General features: G+C 40.7%; 1 protein-coding gene across 1 annotated transcript; it reads left to right on the forward strand.

Moving 5' to 3' along the window:
* The first annotated feature begins 1870 nt into the window (after positions 1 to 1870).
* Osi24 (Protein) lies at positions 1871 to 12926 on the forward strand. The gene is made up of 6 exons (XM_036819226.3): positions 1871 to 2312; positions 9511 to 10220; positions 10913 to 11026; positions 11087 to 11248; positions 11315 to 11765; positions 12270 to 12926. The coding sequence occupies exons 2-6, from the start codon at positions 9578 to 9580 to the stop codon at positions 12478 to 12480; spliced, it is 1581 nt and encodes a 526-aa protein (XP_036675121.3). The 5' UTR covers positions 1871 to 2312; positions 9511 to 9577; the 3' UTR covers positions 12481 to 12926.
* The last annotated feature ends 1895 nt before the right edge of the window (positions 12927 to 14821 follow it).

Below are 14821 nucleotides of genomic sequence, written 5' to 3' on the forward strand. Positions count from 1 at the left end.
GGCAAAGTTTGTCACCAGAAATTAATAACAATGTGACGCTCAGTTGGCCAATTCTAAACGACGACTTTCTCATGCGTAAACCGGCCGACGGAACCCGTTCACAGATCAAACGCTGCACACTTATAAATAAGTGAAAATCTGCTTACACTTTGCGCTGCTAAACTAGTCCATCTTAAATATTTATAGAAATCGAAAATGCTCGGCAGATGTGCACGATTATATGTATGTTGCATTTTATTGTTGTGCCCGGAATCCCTAATCCTGTAATCCCCTCGACGATGACATGTGCATTGCATACTGAGGAATCCCATTGGGTTTACAAACAGACTATATTATATCGAAACTCAAAATGAAGGGATTTTCCTGGTGGCTTACTGAGTTTTAAAATCAGTTAACCATGCTGGGTTTATGCCATGAAACCCACAAATCCATCACAGTGTGGCTCCAATAAAGAAAACTTAGAAGTTGGCAGGACTCTTGCCAAGAACAAAATTCGTTTAAAGTTCAAACATTTTAATATAAAATATTATTAGTTAATTGCAGCCGCTAATTGATATTGGAGAAACATTAAAATATGTTTTAATTCTTTGATGATAACATATTTTCCTAAAATAATAGGTGAGTATTTATATTTTTTAATTTCAAATAACAGTAGCAAAAAAGCATGCATAATATGTGCAGGAAAAATATAAAATTTTGTCATATTTGATTCTTTGTTGCTTTTCATAATCACCCTTGGAATAACAACATCATTATACAACACCATCAGTAATTTAATACTCTCTACCGCGCTGCTTCTTTTCAGTTTACTAAATTTTGAAATATGTACTTGTTTAGCCATTTGCAATATTAATTATTTTTAATCGAGTGTAAATTGCGTGGGGCACCACAATACTGCAAAAGTTCAACCGCTTCTGGCGGGGAAAAACACAAAGAAACAAATTGTAACAAATTAAATAAAGTTTGCGGCAACTCTTGGCCAAGTTTTTAAGCAGAGGTCCCCACAGCTTCCCTCGTGGGGCAAACAAAATCGAAAGTTCGACTAAATTGACTGACTAAGTGACCGCTTTCCGTTAGCATATGGTGACGCTTGTTTTGCGGCATGACTCGACTGTTTTCCAGCGATTCATATTGTTTATATATGTATATCCACATGCAAAATTGACATGCAATTTCACGGCGTCAGGGTTCGTATTTTTTGATATTTTGCGAGCTGTCCAGAGAGTGGCCGTTTTCATTAGCGACTAATTTCCCGTGTGCAAGAGAAAATGGGTGGCCCACTGATGAGGTTATACACTGAGAAAACATTTTATGCATAGATATTTATATATTGTTGTTGAAGGGACGGAAATATAGATACATATATGTATGTGTATTTGATACTTAATATTTAGATAAATATATCATACTAATATGTGGAGATCTCTCTGTGATTTGCTTAACTACCCCAGGGGTTAATATCCACTGAGTCTATACAGATAATTTAAAAAGTAATGTAAAATTATAATTAAAATACAATTAATTGAATTACATATACATATAACGTAAGGAAGAATATAAAAATCTTTACCTAAATTAAGTAACATACCATTATAGGTGGGCAATGCATATTTCCTTGGTATATCATGGTTAGAAACTTATAATATGATCCGCATAATCTTATAATCGAAAACTCCCAGTTTCTGCCTGTGTAGTTGACGGCTTGTCACTTGGCTTCTTCGCCAGCTGATGTCTTCAGCTTTTGGCCCGGCTCGAAGACTCGCCGAGCGCCGCTCTTAAGCCGCTCTTCGAGACGTAAGCAGTCGCTCACGTAGCGCTACGTAAGGCCCAAACTGGTTGATCGCACCCGCCGTGTGGCTTTCGCCCGGCAGTCCAAATCTTCGCGAGCTGAGCACCAGACGCAGACGCGCGAGAAACCCGAGAAAAGCTAGTTTGTGATCCCAGAAACCCATCTATTATAATAACTGCCAAAACACAGGCTATCAGTGGCGTGTGCTGCACTGGATAAAAGCGGGGCCATTGTTTGGCTAGCAAATACTGGCGTTCAGTGGATCAAAGTGCTGTTAAAGTGAAACGAGCTGTGGCAATTGCATTGACAAAGGAAGTGAGTGAACGGGTTTCGGCCAGTATTTTCACCAGGCCAAATCTGAGAGCCGACGCAGAGCGGCAGTGAATGCAATTCCGTTTTCGAAACACACAGAAACGAAAGTCTGGCGAAGAAAGTTCTCCTCCGACGAATGCAAAAATCGAATTAGCAGCGAGTTGAGTGAACCAGAAACTCCTGGAGGAATTACACGGCCAGAGTGAAGAAGGTAAATTGAGTTGTAATTGATGGCCGCGAGTGAGTGGCCTCATTAATCACTAGCGAGATTCTCCGTTCAGTTTTTATTCCCGGGTCTCGATTCGGTCAATTAATGAACTATCGCTTGTGCTTGAGAAAAGGTTGTTATTGCTACCACCGACAAGACAGCAAAGAAACGATTGTTAACATTTCCCTGTCGACACTGTTGTCGCTGCTTAAAGCCATTCATTGCGCTGTCCCTCCGCATTTGTATCTCCGAATCTTCGAGTCTCACACTGTGTGGGCCAAATACTGGCCGCTAACTTAATAGAAAAGCCCCGCAATCTCCGTAATTAATTGTCGAGAGGCGTTACGTAAGCCGTCCAGCTGGCCTACCCCAACTGGCCAAAAGGGAATCATCTGCTCAGCTCGGCCGGCAATCGAAGCGTCGCCAAATGTTTAACGATACTTTCTTTTTTCGGCTCACAGCGCGTAAAATGCGTTGAAGAAAGCCCTCGTCTCACTCGATCAACTGCAAAATTATGAAAATGATACAAGCGGAGGAGTGAGCCACACAGAGACAAATTATGGCCCTCAGCTTGGTATTCGCCGATCAAGATAGTGTTGTTGTTTAGTATTTCAAAAATTCCAATGATGTACAAATAGGGCAGATGACTTTATGGCACGACTTTAAGCAAACCCAAACCATTCATTTTGTAGTTATAAGATGATGTTATCCCTATGGAAAAAACCCTTTAAATATAACTTTCGTATACACAGAGAAAAATAACTGGTAGACCGTTACAAAACATTTATTATTTGATGGGTTTTTCATTCATTTTTTGATTGAAAATATTGTTTTAAAATTAAACCATTACGCTAATAGCTTATTTCCATTAAACTTCATTATTTGTAATAGCTAGGTGCATACCACATTGATAAACAATTTTATTAAGGGGAAATAACACATTAAAGTACCAAACAAAAGCATCAAATACTTTTTTCTGTGCCGCTATCACTGCTTTTAATCAGCATGCAGCTCACATATTAATTTCCAGTGAGCCGTGGAATTGTGGTTAGTGGTGCAGTGGTGCAGCTTAGTGAAATGCGAGTGGGTTGGGAACTCGGCGGCAGTGGCACATCCTCGTGAGTCATGGAGTGTTTTCCCAGTTGCGGGCCATCCGTTGCGAGCCCGACTCGCACTTTCATTTCGCCAGCTTTTAAATCTCGCTGGCTGGAGAAGCAACTTTCTTGTCGAGAGCACTCATATCATCCGACAGCTGCAGATGCAGACCGCATTTACACTTATTTTCCATATGGAAGTGCTCTCGCTCGACATCCTCGCAAGATGGCCATGTCAAAGTGGTTTCACGGGCACTTGATTTCGGCTCGGATTGGCTGTGAACTAAATGTGATTTGAGTAAGTTCACGGTAGGCAGCGATTGCATCATGATTTTAATTTGGGCTTACAGCACCGACTTAATGACATAAATAGCCGTCGACTTTCTAAAGCCAGCGGAATGGCAGTCAAGTGGCAGAAACACCACCCAGGTGCTGGGCACGCATGTAAATCACTCAATGCGAGTGGAAACGCCCGTAAAACAATCAGCCTCTAATGGCCTGCTAACATCGCGGCCAATTTGGCGCTAATTGGCGAAAATCAAATTCCATTCGAGGAAACCGGGGAGATTGCTTTGCCGGGTTTACCGGGGTATCTGCTGAAACCGAAAGTCCTACCCCGGAATCGATTAAAGCCATTCCGAGAAGGTCTGAGTCAAGCTCCTCACGTAGTGGCCATTATTTCGCTTTCGAGTAACAGCAGTTAAAGTCGAGAAAAGAGCTCGTTTAAGCCGTTCAGGATTCGCCTGAAATTATTTATCGTGTGTGACTTAATGGTCGGATGAAAGCTACCAAAGGTTAAAGAGTGACGAGGGTTTCACGCAGTAAATACACATTCAATCAACTTTGCACTCGGTTTTTTATTGCCTCCGCTTTGTGAAAAAAGTGAGTAGGAAAATGGTCAACATGTTGTTATCATTCAAGAAACTTTAGAACATATGTGCATATGATTTGCATATGATATAACCTAACGATGTTATTACGTTAACCACTATCGTTAAAAAAAGTCACTATCTTTATGCTTCATTATATTATTTAAGAAACTTGAGAACATAAATGCATATGATTCCCATATGATGTGACTTGATATTATTCTTTATCAGTTTAGCTAAGGACAGTAAACTATCATAACCATTTTCGGTAAATAAAATCACCATCTTTTTGCTCTTTAATACATTTATTTTTTTGAGAACATATGCATATGATTCCCATATAATGTGACTTGACGATGCTATGACTTTTAATCAGTTTAGCTAAGGACAGTAAACTATTTTAACCACTAACAACTAAATAAAATCCCCATATTTTTAGCTATTTAATGTATTTATGCTAAAACAATATCTAGATATAATCATTGTTTTGCCTTGACTTGCAGTGCCTTGGAAATAGCCAATATAACCTTGAAAAAAACCAATTTAAATTTGTTTAGTTGATAAAAATGGTCCTGAATAAGAACTATTCTCATGGTCTTCAATTATTCTGCCTTGATGACCTTTAAAAATATGGCTTAAATTGTTTTTCCATACAAAAGCTCCCTGTGATAGAGAAATGGGAAATAGCTGCTCATACATAGAACCAACTTCGCCCGAAGTTACTAACTACCACAGAAGGCTGACCTTCTCGACCATAATTCCTCATTTGTCCGACAGAGCCAGACTTTATCTGTGGGTGAATGCACCTGCCGTCCGACCACACAGATGGCCAAATGGCCTTTCTCGGGTCTCTCTCGGCCAACTTGTTCTCGGCCTTTGTGGGACTCAACTTAACAGTTATGTCACACACTAACAGTTACGATGCAGCGCCTTTACGAGCATTTTCGACCGTTAGTGGACGCTGTGTGTCAACCAGCTCTTCTGCCAAACTGGTTGTCGTCGTCCAAGTTTTGTACTTGTGGTTCCACGGTTTTAAGAGTCGTCGGACGGGCGTGTCGCAAACAATGATTGCCAGCTTATTAGCCCCGTGACCCCTGTTTATAGGGACAGGCCCACGGAAATATGGAGCATGTGCGGCCGAGACATCGGTTTCCATTAGATCAGAACCCGGGAAACTTTTGTGACTTAATTGGGAAACTTCGCCTCGGATGAGCGCCGCTGCACGGCGAACAAAGTAATATGGTAAAAGCAGAGGGGCAAAATCTGATTAAACGCTGCCTCTGCGAAAAGTTTTCCTTAACTATATCAGAGCGGAATATCAGAGCATGAAGGTAGACCGAGCACAGACCATAACTAAGTCTTGCCAAAGGGAGGCGGGGCATGGTCAGGGGCGGGGCTCAAAGGGTTGGAATGGAGTTCTAATTGTAATGTTAAAAACTAATTTGCATGATCCCATTGCCCCGACCCAAAAGCGTGCACTCTGTGAATAATTAATGCAGCAAAAGTGTCGGGACGCACAGAGCTCAAATAGTCTGGCGATACTTTTTAATGAAATATTTAGACAGCCGCACGAGGGAATTCTCCCCTACAAAAGCGCAAACTTGTAAATGATGGCCCCTAATGGGCTGGCAATGATCTTAAAGTTTCCATTAGCGGCGGAGATATTAGCTTACTGTCGCCTCAAATCCCCAGATGCATCTTGATGCTCAAACAAAGCGAGCAGAGCGGTTTGGACTTGGCCTTACAAACAGCCGCACTGCATGCCATGGGAAGTTTCCCATTTGCAGAGCTCTGAAGAAAAACAATTTTCAATCCCTCAGTGGGGCTTACCAGCGGTTTCTATTGAATGGGATTCACTGAAGGCATTCAACAGTGCAAGCTCAGATGCACACATTTATTTCGAATACGTCTGTCATGCAGACATATTGTTATATATTCATTTCTATAGTTGGTTAGGTGATTGGTTTTTAATATACCTCAGCTGAGTATTTTAAATTGAATGGGTAAATGTTTAGAGTAGCACTGTTACACATAATTTACTTAATTGAATTTCATATTAAAGGTTTAATAATTTACTATATTTTGTGACCCATGTCTTAAACGATATTCTTACTTAAAATCAAAAAATTAAATATGTGTTTTTTAAGTGGCATTCCTTAAGGGCGAATAAAGAAGGTGTATGTCTAGGAGTAATAAAGCTATTATAGTAAATAATACAAGTCCAATTGAAGAATAAATATTGTTTATACCTAGGTACTAAAAACTATCACGGTAAAATAATAATAGAAAGCAAATTGGAGGTGGAATATTCCCAATTTCTAGTGCGCTGCCTGCAAATTGCACTTCCTTAAATTTCAAATTTCCTCCTCGATTCTGGCTGACTTCGAATATCTGCTAATGAGGGCTTTGGTGCAACTTGATAGTCAGAGCAATCAGGAGCTCCATGCAGGATCTAAAGTGACATTGCCGCCGCCCCAGGGTTTTCAGGTCCGGAAACATTAGAGCAGCGTGGATAATTAGCTGGGTGCATTCTTACCACCTGCCAACATGTGTTTTCCAATTAAGTTCCCAGTCGACTGCAGCAGGCAGCCTCTTGAGCTTTGATGGCAGAGCTAACAAATAAACTGAAAACAAGAAGTCCGCTGATTCGCTTTGTGCAGCGCAATTGCTGGGTGCAATTTGCGGCTTTACAGCCAGCAAACTCAGTTCTGTAATAGTTTTTCGTGCCACTGCCGTGCAAAATCGAAAGTGAAAATGCAACACGAAAATAACGTGATGTGGACTGGAGTCTAAAGTCTGAAGTACGGAGCATGGAGGTAGCGCCAACGCATCCGAAGCGCCCGGGCTGGGTAAACACAAACAAAACAGTGTACATTTTCACTTTTCCCCAGCGGAGAGCCCGGACTCCAGAGCCCCAAAGTGTGGCACATGGACGTGGACGGGCGTGGATGGAATACACTTAATGGTGTATACCGAATGGCTTGTCACAAAACGAGTGCGACGAATGGCAAAGGCAAATAAAAAGTTGGCGACGTGCTTTGTGTGTCGAGGAGAGGCTGTTTTTAGGGGGGTTGCTGCTGGGCACGAGCCCCTCCAATTGAGATGCCCATCAAGTGGGAAACAGCAAATCATTCACATTACCCGGCCTGATTAGCGCCAGCCTCGAAACAAACAATGTTGTTTAAAGTGCACTCCGAAAAATATACTTTGAACTCACTTTGCAGCGCCAGTAATCCCCTGACTACTTTGTAAAATATAGAAATTTAAAGTTTGTTAGGGCAGTTTATTGCGTTACATTTTCAGAAAAAATAGGTATCATATTGGCTTGCAACTACAATACCTTTGGGGAGGGGAATAACGAGAATAAAATTGTATTTTTCAAGTTGAAACCTTTGAACGTGTAATCCCCACCCAATTATGAATTATAAATAGATGCTGGTACCCTCACATTTTAGGAAATTATGGTATTTATATAGTGGGCATAAACTCGAATTGTTTGTGCTGAAAAGCCCCTTGCTTCAACCAAACAATTGGTTCAAAGTGCTCCGCAAATTAGCTGAAATTCACGCACGAAACGAGTAAATTGTGGAAACAATTTGTAGAAAGGGTAATTATTGAATAAATTGCATTAACCCGACGGATTATCGAACACACCCTGAAACAAATATTGGAGTAAAATTGGCTTTATGCGAGAATAAACACTTTAACGAGTTATATTAATTTATTAAAACACTCAAGTAGCCATCCTTTTGCGTTTTGCAATATATATATATATATTCACTTAAACAATTCAAAGTAGTAATATTATTCAAACTGGGAATTGAAATCTTTTTTTTTTCCAATTATGCTGACTTTATATAGCGTAAATATAGTATTAATTGCAAGAGCGGTAGGACCTCAAAAATAATAAACACAATTAACTCTTACTTAATTGTAAAAACAAACAAGAAAGAGCGCTGCAGTCGACGGCCTCGACTATTTGACATAGCTAGTTCGGCTCGGATAGTGATCCTGATCAAGAATATAAATACTTTACATACTTTCCGACGAATCTAGTACCCTTTAACTCTACGAGTAACGGGTATAAAATGGCAATAGCAGCCGATATAAACATTGCTTAGTGGAAATTCATAAACCGACCTAAGGATTCACAAAACAGCTCAAACTGTTTAATTACAGTGCATCAAGAAAAATCGAACGCAGTTCAAATTTTTAAAAACATCAACTTTAAGTATTAAAATCTTTTTCTACCCTTAGTTATGATTACTTAATAATTAAGTCAGAAGTTTGCAACGCAGTAAAATAAAACTTTTTGAACCTATAACGTATATTCTTGATCACCATCAACAGACGAGTCGATCTAGCCATGTCAAGTGAAATTAGTTGCTCCAATAGGAACACTCAGAAAAACGATGGAAAAAGGACAATCATTTTTTTTCAATTTCAGAATGTGTAATTTAATTTTTAAAGCGTAGGACTCAATAGCTGCTATTAATAAATTATTGTGAAGATAAAAGGAAACAAACTATAGCTTCTTTGATTATGATCTACTCTGGAATATACCATTTTTTTTTATATTTCCAAAATACGAGTAAAACATTATAAAAATCGGATAACAATGTATATAGAGAGCTGCTAAAAATGTCAAAATAATACGAATGCCGATTTATTATATATTTTAAACATTCATGCTAGTAAATCTAAACATTTTTATAATATTTTGGATATTAACTTTTATTTTTTAAAAATTGGACTTGCTGCCATAGAAACGATTGGCAAAATCAGCTCGTTTCTCTTGTTAAAAAATGTAATCACAACATTTTTATGAGTACTAAAAAATATTTTAAAAAAGTTAACAATTAGTCGTCAACCTATTTTGAATTGTCTATTTTTTGGCCAAAGAATTATTAATATTCTGCCCATCAAAAGAATTTTAAATGCTTTATACTTAGCGATTGCTCTTGTTTTGCACTTTGGGTTTGGGTTTTAAATGAATGATTTATTTTGAGAGCACGAAGGGAACAATCTTTTCCAGCTGTACCTGTAGTCTCGTTGTACCTTTATCCTTTCAAGGACGCACGTAATGCGCTTATCAGGTTGCGATTTTTTCGGTTGCCTGTCACGTTCCAAAAAGTTATTTATTCGTGTGCCAACCGCGCTGAGTTCGCGGAAATTGGCCACAACTCCATCGCACCGCAGAGGAAAAGCCCGTCTCAACAATGCAATTATTCATTATAGGAACCTGCACCAAATCGAATCGAAGCGAGGACCCTGGCATGCGAGTGCAGCTGCAAGGCGAAGGATAATGAAAATGGGGAGCCAGGCCATCGACGGAGCGAAATTAAAAGCAAACAGCCACAGAAAGCGGCGATGCAGTCCGCTGTTGTTCGGAATTATCTTGCTCTGCAAAGTGGCGATGATATCAGCAGAAGGTCCCCAGTCGGGGGCCCCCTACAGTCAGCCCCTCACCACGATGGCCGGCCAGCCGCGCAACGACGACACCTTCCGCCCCATCCTGCCCATCGACATCAGTCCGGAGTTCATTTCCCGCAACGTGTTCACCAAGTCGGGCCAGTACAGAGTCTTCCAGCCGGCGGAGAGTGAAAGCGATCTCCGACTGACGGTGGCCATGAGTCGCAGGAACTTCAAGGACTCACCCAAAAAAGAGAATGCACCCAAGAGCTCACTAGCTAGCGCGAGCAACTCCTCTGCCTCCATCGATGCCGAGTTGAAGGGTCTGGAGGATCTGCTGGTGGACTATGTGGAGCAGTTCTTCAGCCAGGGAAAATTCGAACCCACTCCTGGCTTGGTCCTGGCCCTCCAGCAGAACCACTCACAACCACTAACTCAGACTGGGAAGCGCTCAGCCCGCAGCATTTTGGAGGACACCAATGTCGAGCTGAATGTCCCAAGGGCTTTTCAGAGTGCCCGGCTGCTTTTCTTCAGTGGTAAGTTAAAGTCTTGACCAACTATTTTAAACATGTTACAACAGTAAATATCAATTCGAAATTCAACAAATTAAAAACTACTTATACGACTTGTATGCCAGTTAGAATTTAGGCCCAAAAAAAGGGTTCTAACCTTGATTTTGTTGAACTATTTTTTAAAATAGGGAAGAATGAAAACTAAATGTTTACCTTTAATCTACTCCATATACATTAAAATAAATTGTTCAACAAAAACAACAGTTCGTATGAGTGATAAACTTTGAAGCAAGTGCGTAGAACTTTAAACGTATTTGTTCTAAAAATCATATTTTGGTTTCCTTTAAATTCCCTAATTTGTACCGTGTAAGTGGATGAGAGTAGGATCCTAAAAATGTCTGTACAAATGTGGTCCGTCCAAGTAACAAATAGCCAGGGCGATAATTGTACTTAATTCTTAAGGCGTATCCAAGTACTTGACATTACAGATAACTTTCCCTTCCAAAATATCAAAGTGACCAATAACCGACAGAGAAATCAGTTACCAGAACATTTTGCTAAGAACTTTCTCCAGAGCTCAATCACATGTTTTCTAACACGACTTCAAAGTTCAACAGGATGTTGATTCAAGGAGACACTTTATTGGGATTAAGAACACGCACTTAAAACGAGTGCTCACGTGTTTTTCCTAACGATATACCACTTTTTCCTTTCAGGTTTGAAGAAGGTGATGTGGCCCATCTATATGGGTCTACAAGTTCTGAAGAGCGTACTCTTCGCCATGTTCCTGCCGACCATCATAAGCAGTGTTAGCCGGCTGATTGGCAAAGGTAACTACTTCAGCTCGGGGCACTTGAATAAATTTAAATGTTTGTATTCCCTGGCGCCAGGTATCACTTCCGGCTCGGCTGGCTCGGTGCCGCTGTTCATCCGCCCCATGGAACCGCCCCAGGAACTGGACTTCCGGGACAACAGCATGAACTTCGATGACGACAGCAAGTTCTCCCTGGCTGACGAGGGCAAAACCCCAGCTGGCTACGAGTACAATGCAGGTGGGTCATCTTAAATTAGGGATTTTGTTCTGATGACACTGATTTCGGGATTTGCTTACCTTGCAGAGGCTTCCCAGCAGCAGGCGCAGTATGCTCAGGTCAATGGTAATTCAGTGAGTCAGGCCACTCTTTCGAGATACGGAGGTCAGCAGATGATGCAGGACACGTACCTCAGTGCCCTGCAGAGCATTGGAGCCGCCTCCTTCAAGAACTCCCAGAGTATGTCGGGATCCTTCAGTGCCGGAGCAGGAGGAGGTGCTCCCGGAATGACCAAGAAACCAACGCCGGCGGTGATGAACACGTTCCAGAGCTTCCAGAAGGTGCCCAGCTCCTCGCTGCTGCTGTCCAACTACGACCCCTTCTACAGTCCCCTGCTGTCCCGGCTGGACTCGGTCTTTGCCCAGCTGAAGCTGAATCCGGAGAACGAGGCCTGCCGCGAGAAGCTCATCTGCCTGATGTACGCCAACCCCGCGAAGTATGCTCCGTACAGCAACCTCGTCTCCGCCCAACTGAGCAGGTGAGTTTGCCTTCCGCCCGAAAGCATGCCGCAATTAATCGCAGTTGAATAAATACAGTGGGGTTCCGCCCAAAGGAATACCAATTTTAAAATATAGTTGGTATTGAATGTATTTCTATTATAAAAGCAATAAGAATATTGCCAACCAATAACCAGTGTCTTAACTTGAGTAGATATTTGAACATTACAAAATCAAAAGTACTTTTAATTGCTTGGTCTGACAGAACGATCTAAGGCTGCACATTAATTGAGGAAAGAATTTAATTTAGAAGATGCAGAAGCAGTCTGTTTGGCACAACATTTAATAACATATTTCAATAATTTCATATCTATCTAATAAACACTATGGTGATATCCCGTTTCATATATGAAAAGAGGAGAAATTAAACCGTTTCCGTTTGTAAGATATTTATATATACTTTTAAATGTAAATTCATCTCTCAGCTATTCAGTTGAGGAAAACTGAAATTCATATTTATTAATTTCTGATTTCTACCCTTTAAGGGAACTCAACGAGCTGCGGAAACCGACGTCCGACAACCCGGACATCCTGCGGTTCTTCAAGTACATGCGGGCAGCAAAGGACGGCCAGGATGGGATCGACTGTGACGAGTCCTTTGCAAAGTGCAAAGAGTTGAAGGACTTCGAGAACCCGGCCATGCTGTCCACCTACAACGACATCAACAAACTGGTGCAGGCCCGCAAGCTGGCGTAGACGGGGTTGAAAAGTCATTCCCGGGGGTCACAAATGACAGCTACGTTAAGTTCGTGGGAGTCACGTCAAAAGTCCGTGCGACTGGGTGTAATTATGCAAATCGTACTTTAGATAGGATAGCCTAGCCATATATAAAAGTTCGTTAGACGGCTGCTGTCAGCGGAGGGTGGGGGTGGGTTCGCAGGGGCGGGGCGGGGGCCTCATTAATACGCTGTAAATAGAAAAGTTTGTTTCGTAGTGTAATTAGCGCGAGCACCAGTTATTGGATGATGCTGTTATTTTTAGCCATTTAGCTAAATTTCTTTAAGTATTTATTTCTAGCCTACGACTATGTTTAAACTTACCCTATCTATTTTTAAATATTTATCCTGTTGTTGTTATGCGATTAGTCAGCGAGAGTTGTTCAATGTCCTAAATAATCAATAAAATTATGTTGTACCACCAAACCAACGGGATTTGGGCTTAAAGGGGTTGCCAACTCCGGAAACTTAAAGGACAATTTAAAGCCATTGCGCTTGATTGGATGGGGGAGAAGGAACATGGCTTCTTGAGCGTATTCTTGCTCTCAATTGACGACAAGGAACAGCTTGTCTGACGACAAGAGCTTGGAAACACCTTTCCATTTTATTGCAAATATTTGCATTACACAGAAATCTCTCCATGGCATTGAGAAACAAGAAACTTAATTATAAGCAAACATGTGTTTAAGTGACAGGCATGTACTTTTGTATATCAAAAAGGAAAGCATGAGCGTCCATTTGATTGGTGATTTATTGTCCTTTTAATGAAATTTTAAGACAATAGCTAAAATTGTCCTTTATTTAATTCGACTTTAATTTATTGTGCTCAAATAAATATTCCCCTGTATTTAAACTATTTGCAAATGTCAGCTAAGGGAGGAAAAAACTATAAATCACTTGCTTATGTGCACTTGGGATATGTATATATAATTTATTATACCCGTTACTCGTAGAGTAAAAGGGTATACTAGATTCGTCGAAAAGTATGTAACAGGCAGAAGGAAGCGTTTCCGACCCCACAAAGTATATATATTCTTGATCAGGATCACTAGCCGAGTCGATCTAGCCATGTCCGTCTGTCCGTCTGTCCGTCTGTCCGGATGAACGCTGAGATCTCGGAAACTATGGGAGCTAGGCTATTGAGATTTGGCGTGCAGATTCCTGAGCTTCTTACGCAGCGCAAGTTTGTTTCAGCACAGTGCCACGCCCACTCTAACGCCCACAAGCCGCCCAAAACTGTGGCTCCTACAGTTTTGATGCTAGAATAAAAATTTTAACTGAAATGTATTGTTCTCATCAATACCTATCGATTGACCCAAAAAAAAGTTTGCCACGCCCACTTTAACGCCCACAAACCGCGAAAACCTGTAACGCCCATAATTTTCATGCTAGATAAAAAATTTTAACTGAAATGTATTGGTCTCGTCGATACCTATCGATTGATCCAAAAAAAAATTTGCCACGCCCACTCTAACGCCCATAACGCTTAAATCTGTATACCGCCGGTAGGTGGCGCATTTTAATCTCTCTTTGCTGCTTGCATATCTCCATATAGCTGAGTAACGGGTATCTGATAGTCGAGGTACTCGACTATAGCGTTCTTCCTTGTTTTTACATTAATTATACCCGTTACTCTTAGGGTAAAAAAGTATACTAGTTTCATGAAGAGTATGTAACAGGTAGAAAGATGCGTTTCCTCACTATAAAGTATATATATTCTTGATGGGGATCACTATTTGAGTTGATCTAGCCATGTCCGTCTGTCTATGAACACTGAAATCTCGGAAACCATAAAAGCTGGAAAGTTGGGATTTGGCATGTAGATTCATGCGATTCGTGTGCAGTGCAAGTTTCTTTCTTAAGATTTTTAAAAAAAGTAAATGGGATTTTGTTTTGATTATCAATATCCATCAACATGCTAAAAATTCTCATTCATTCAAAAGTTATAAGCAAAAAAAGTGTACAATCTTGGGACAATGGTTTTGCTTCTTGCATATCACCCTCGCACTCCCCTTAGCTGAGTAATGGGTATTTGATATTCGATGGCATCGACTATCGCGTTCTCTCTTGTTTTCCATTCTATTGGACTCGCGAATTTTTGATTCCTGTTAAACCTTCATTAGCATATTAAAACATTGATTTTCTTATTGCGCAATTTTTGTTCATGAAAAATTATTATGGACAATTTACTCGGTCAATTTAAAGCTTGACATTTTTAACATTTATAAATATTTTAACAGACTTAACATAGAGTATTAAGGCCTGGGAGTTTTTTTGGTATTGGTTGCGTTTTAAATTGGACTGTGGCTTCATCCGCCGCG

Source organism: Drosophila suzukii, chromosome 3 (genome assembly GCF_043229965.1).
Source record: "Drosophila suzukii chromosome 3, CBGP_Dsuzu_IsoJpt1.0, whole genome shotgun sequence".
Taxonomy (NCBI): Eukaryota; Metazoa; Arthropoda; class Insecta; order Diptera; family Drosophilidae; genus Drosophila; species Drosophila suzukii.

Coding starts and splice junctions, on each gene's coding strand:
- Osi24 (XM_036819226.3), top strand. CDS start 9,578: ATGAAAATGGGGAGCCAGGCCATCGACGGAGCGAAATTAAAAGCAAAC. Junction 10,221..10,912: donor CCGGCTGCTTTTCTTCAGTG/GTAAGTTAAAGT, acceptor TTTTCCTTTCAG/GTTTGAAGAAGGTGATGTGG. Junction 11,766..12,269: donor GTCTCCGCCCAACTGAGCAG/GTGAGTTTGCCT, acceptor CTACCCTTTAAG/GGAACTCAACGAGCTGCGGA.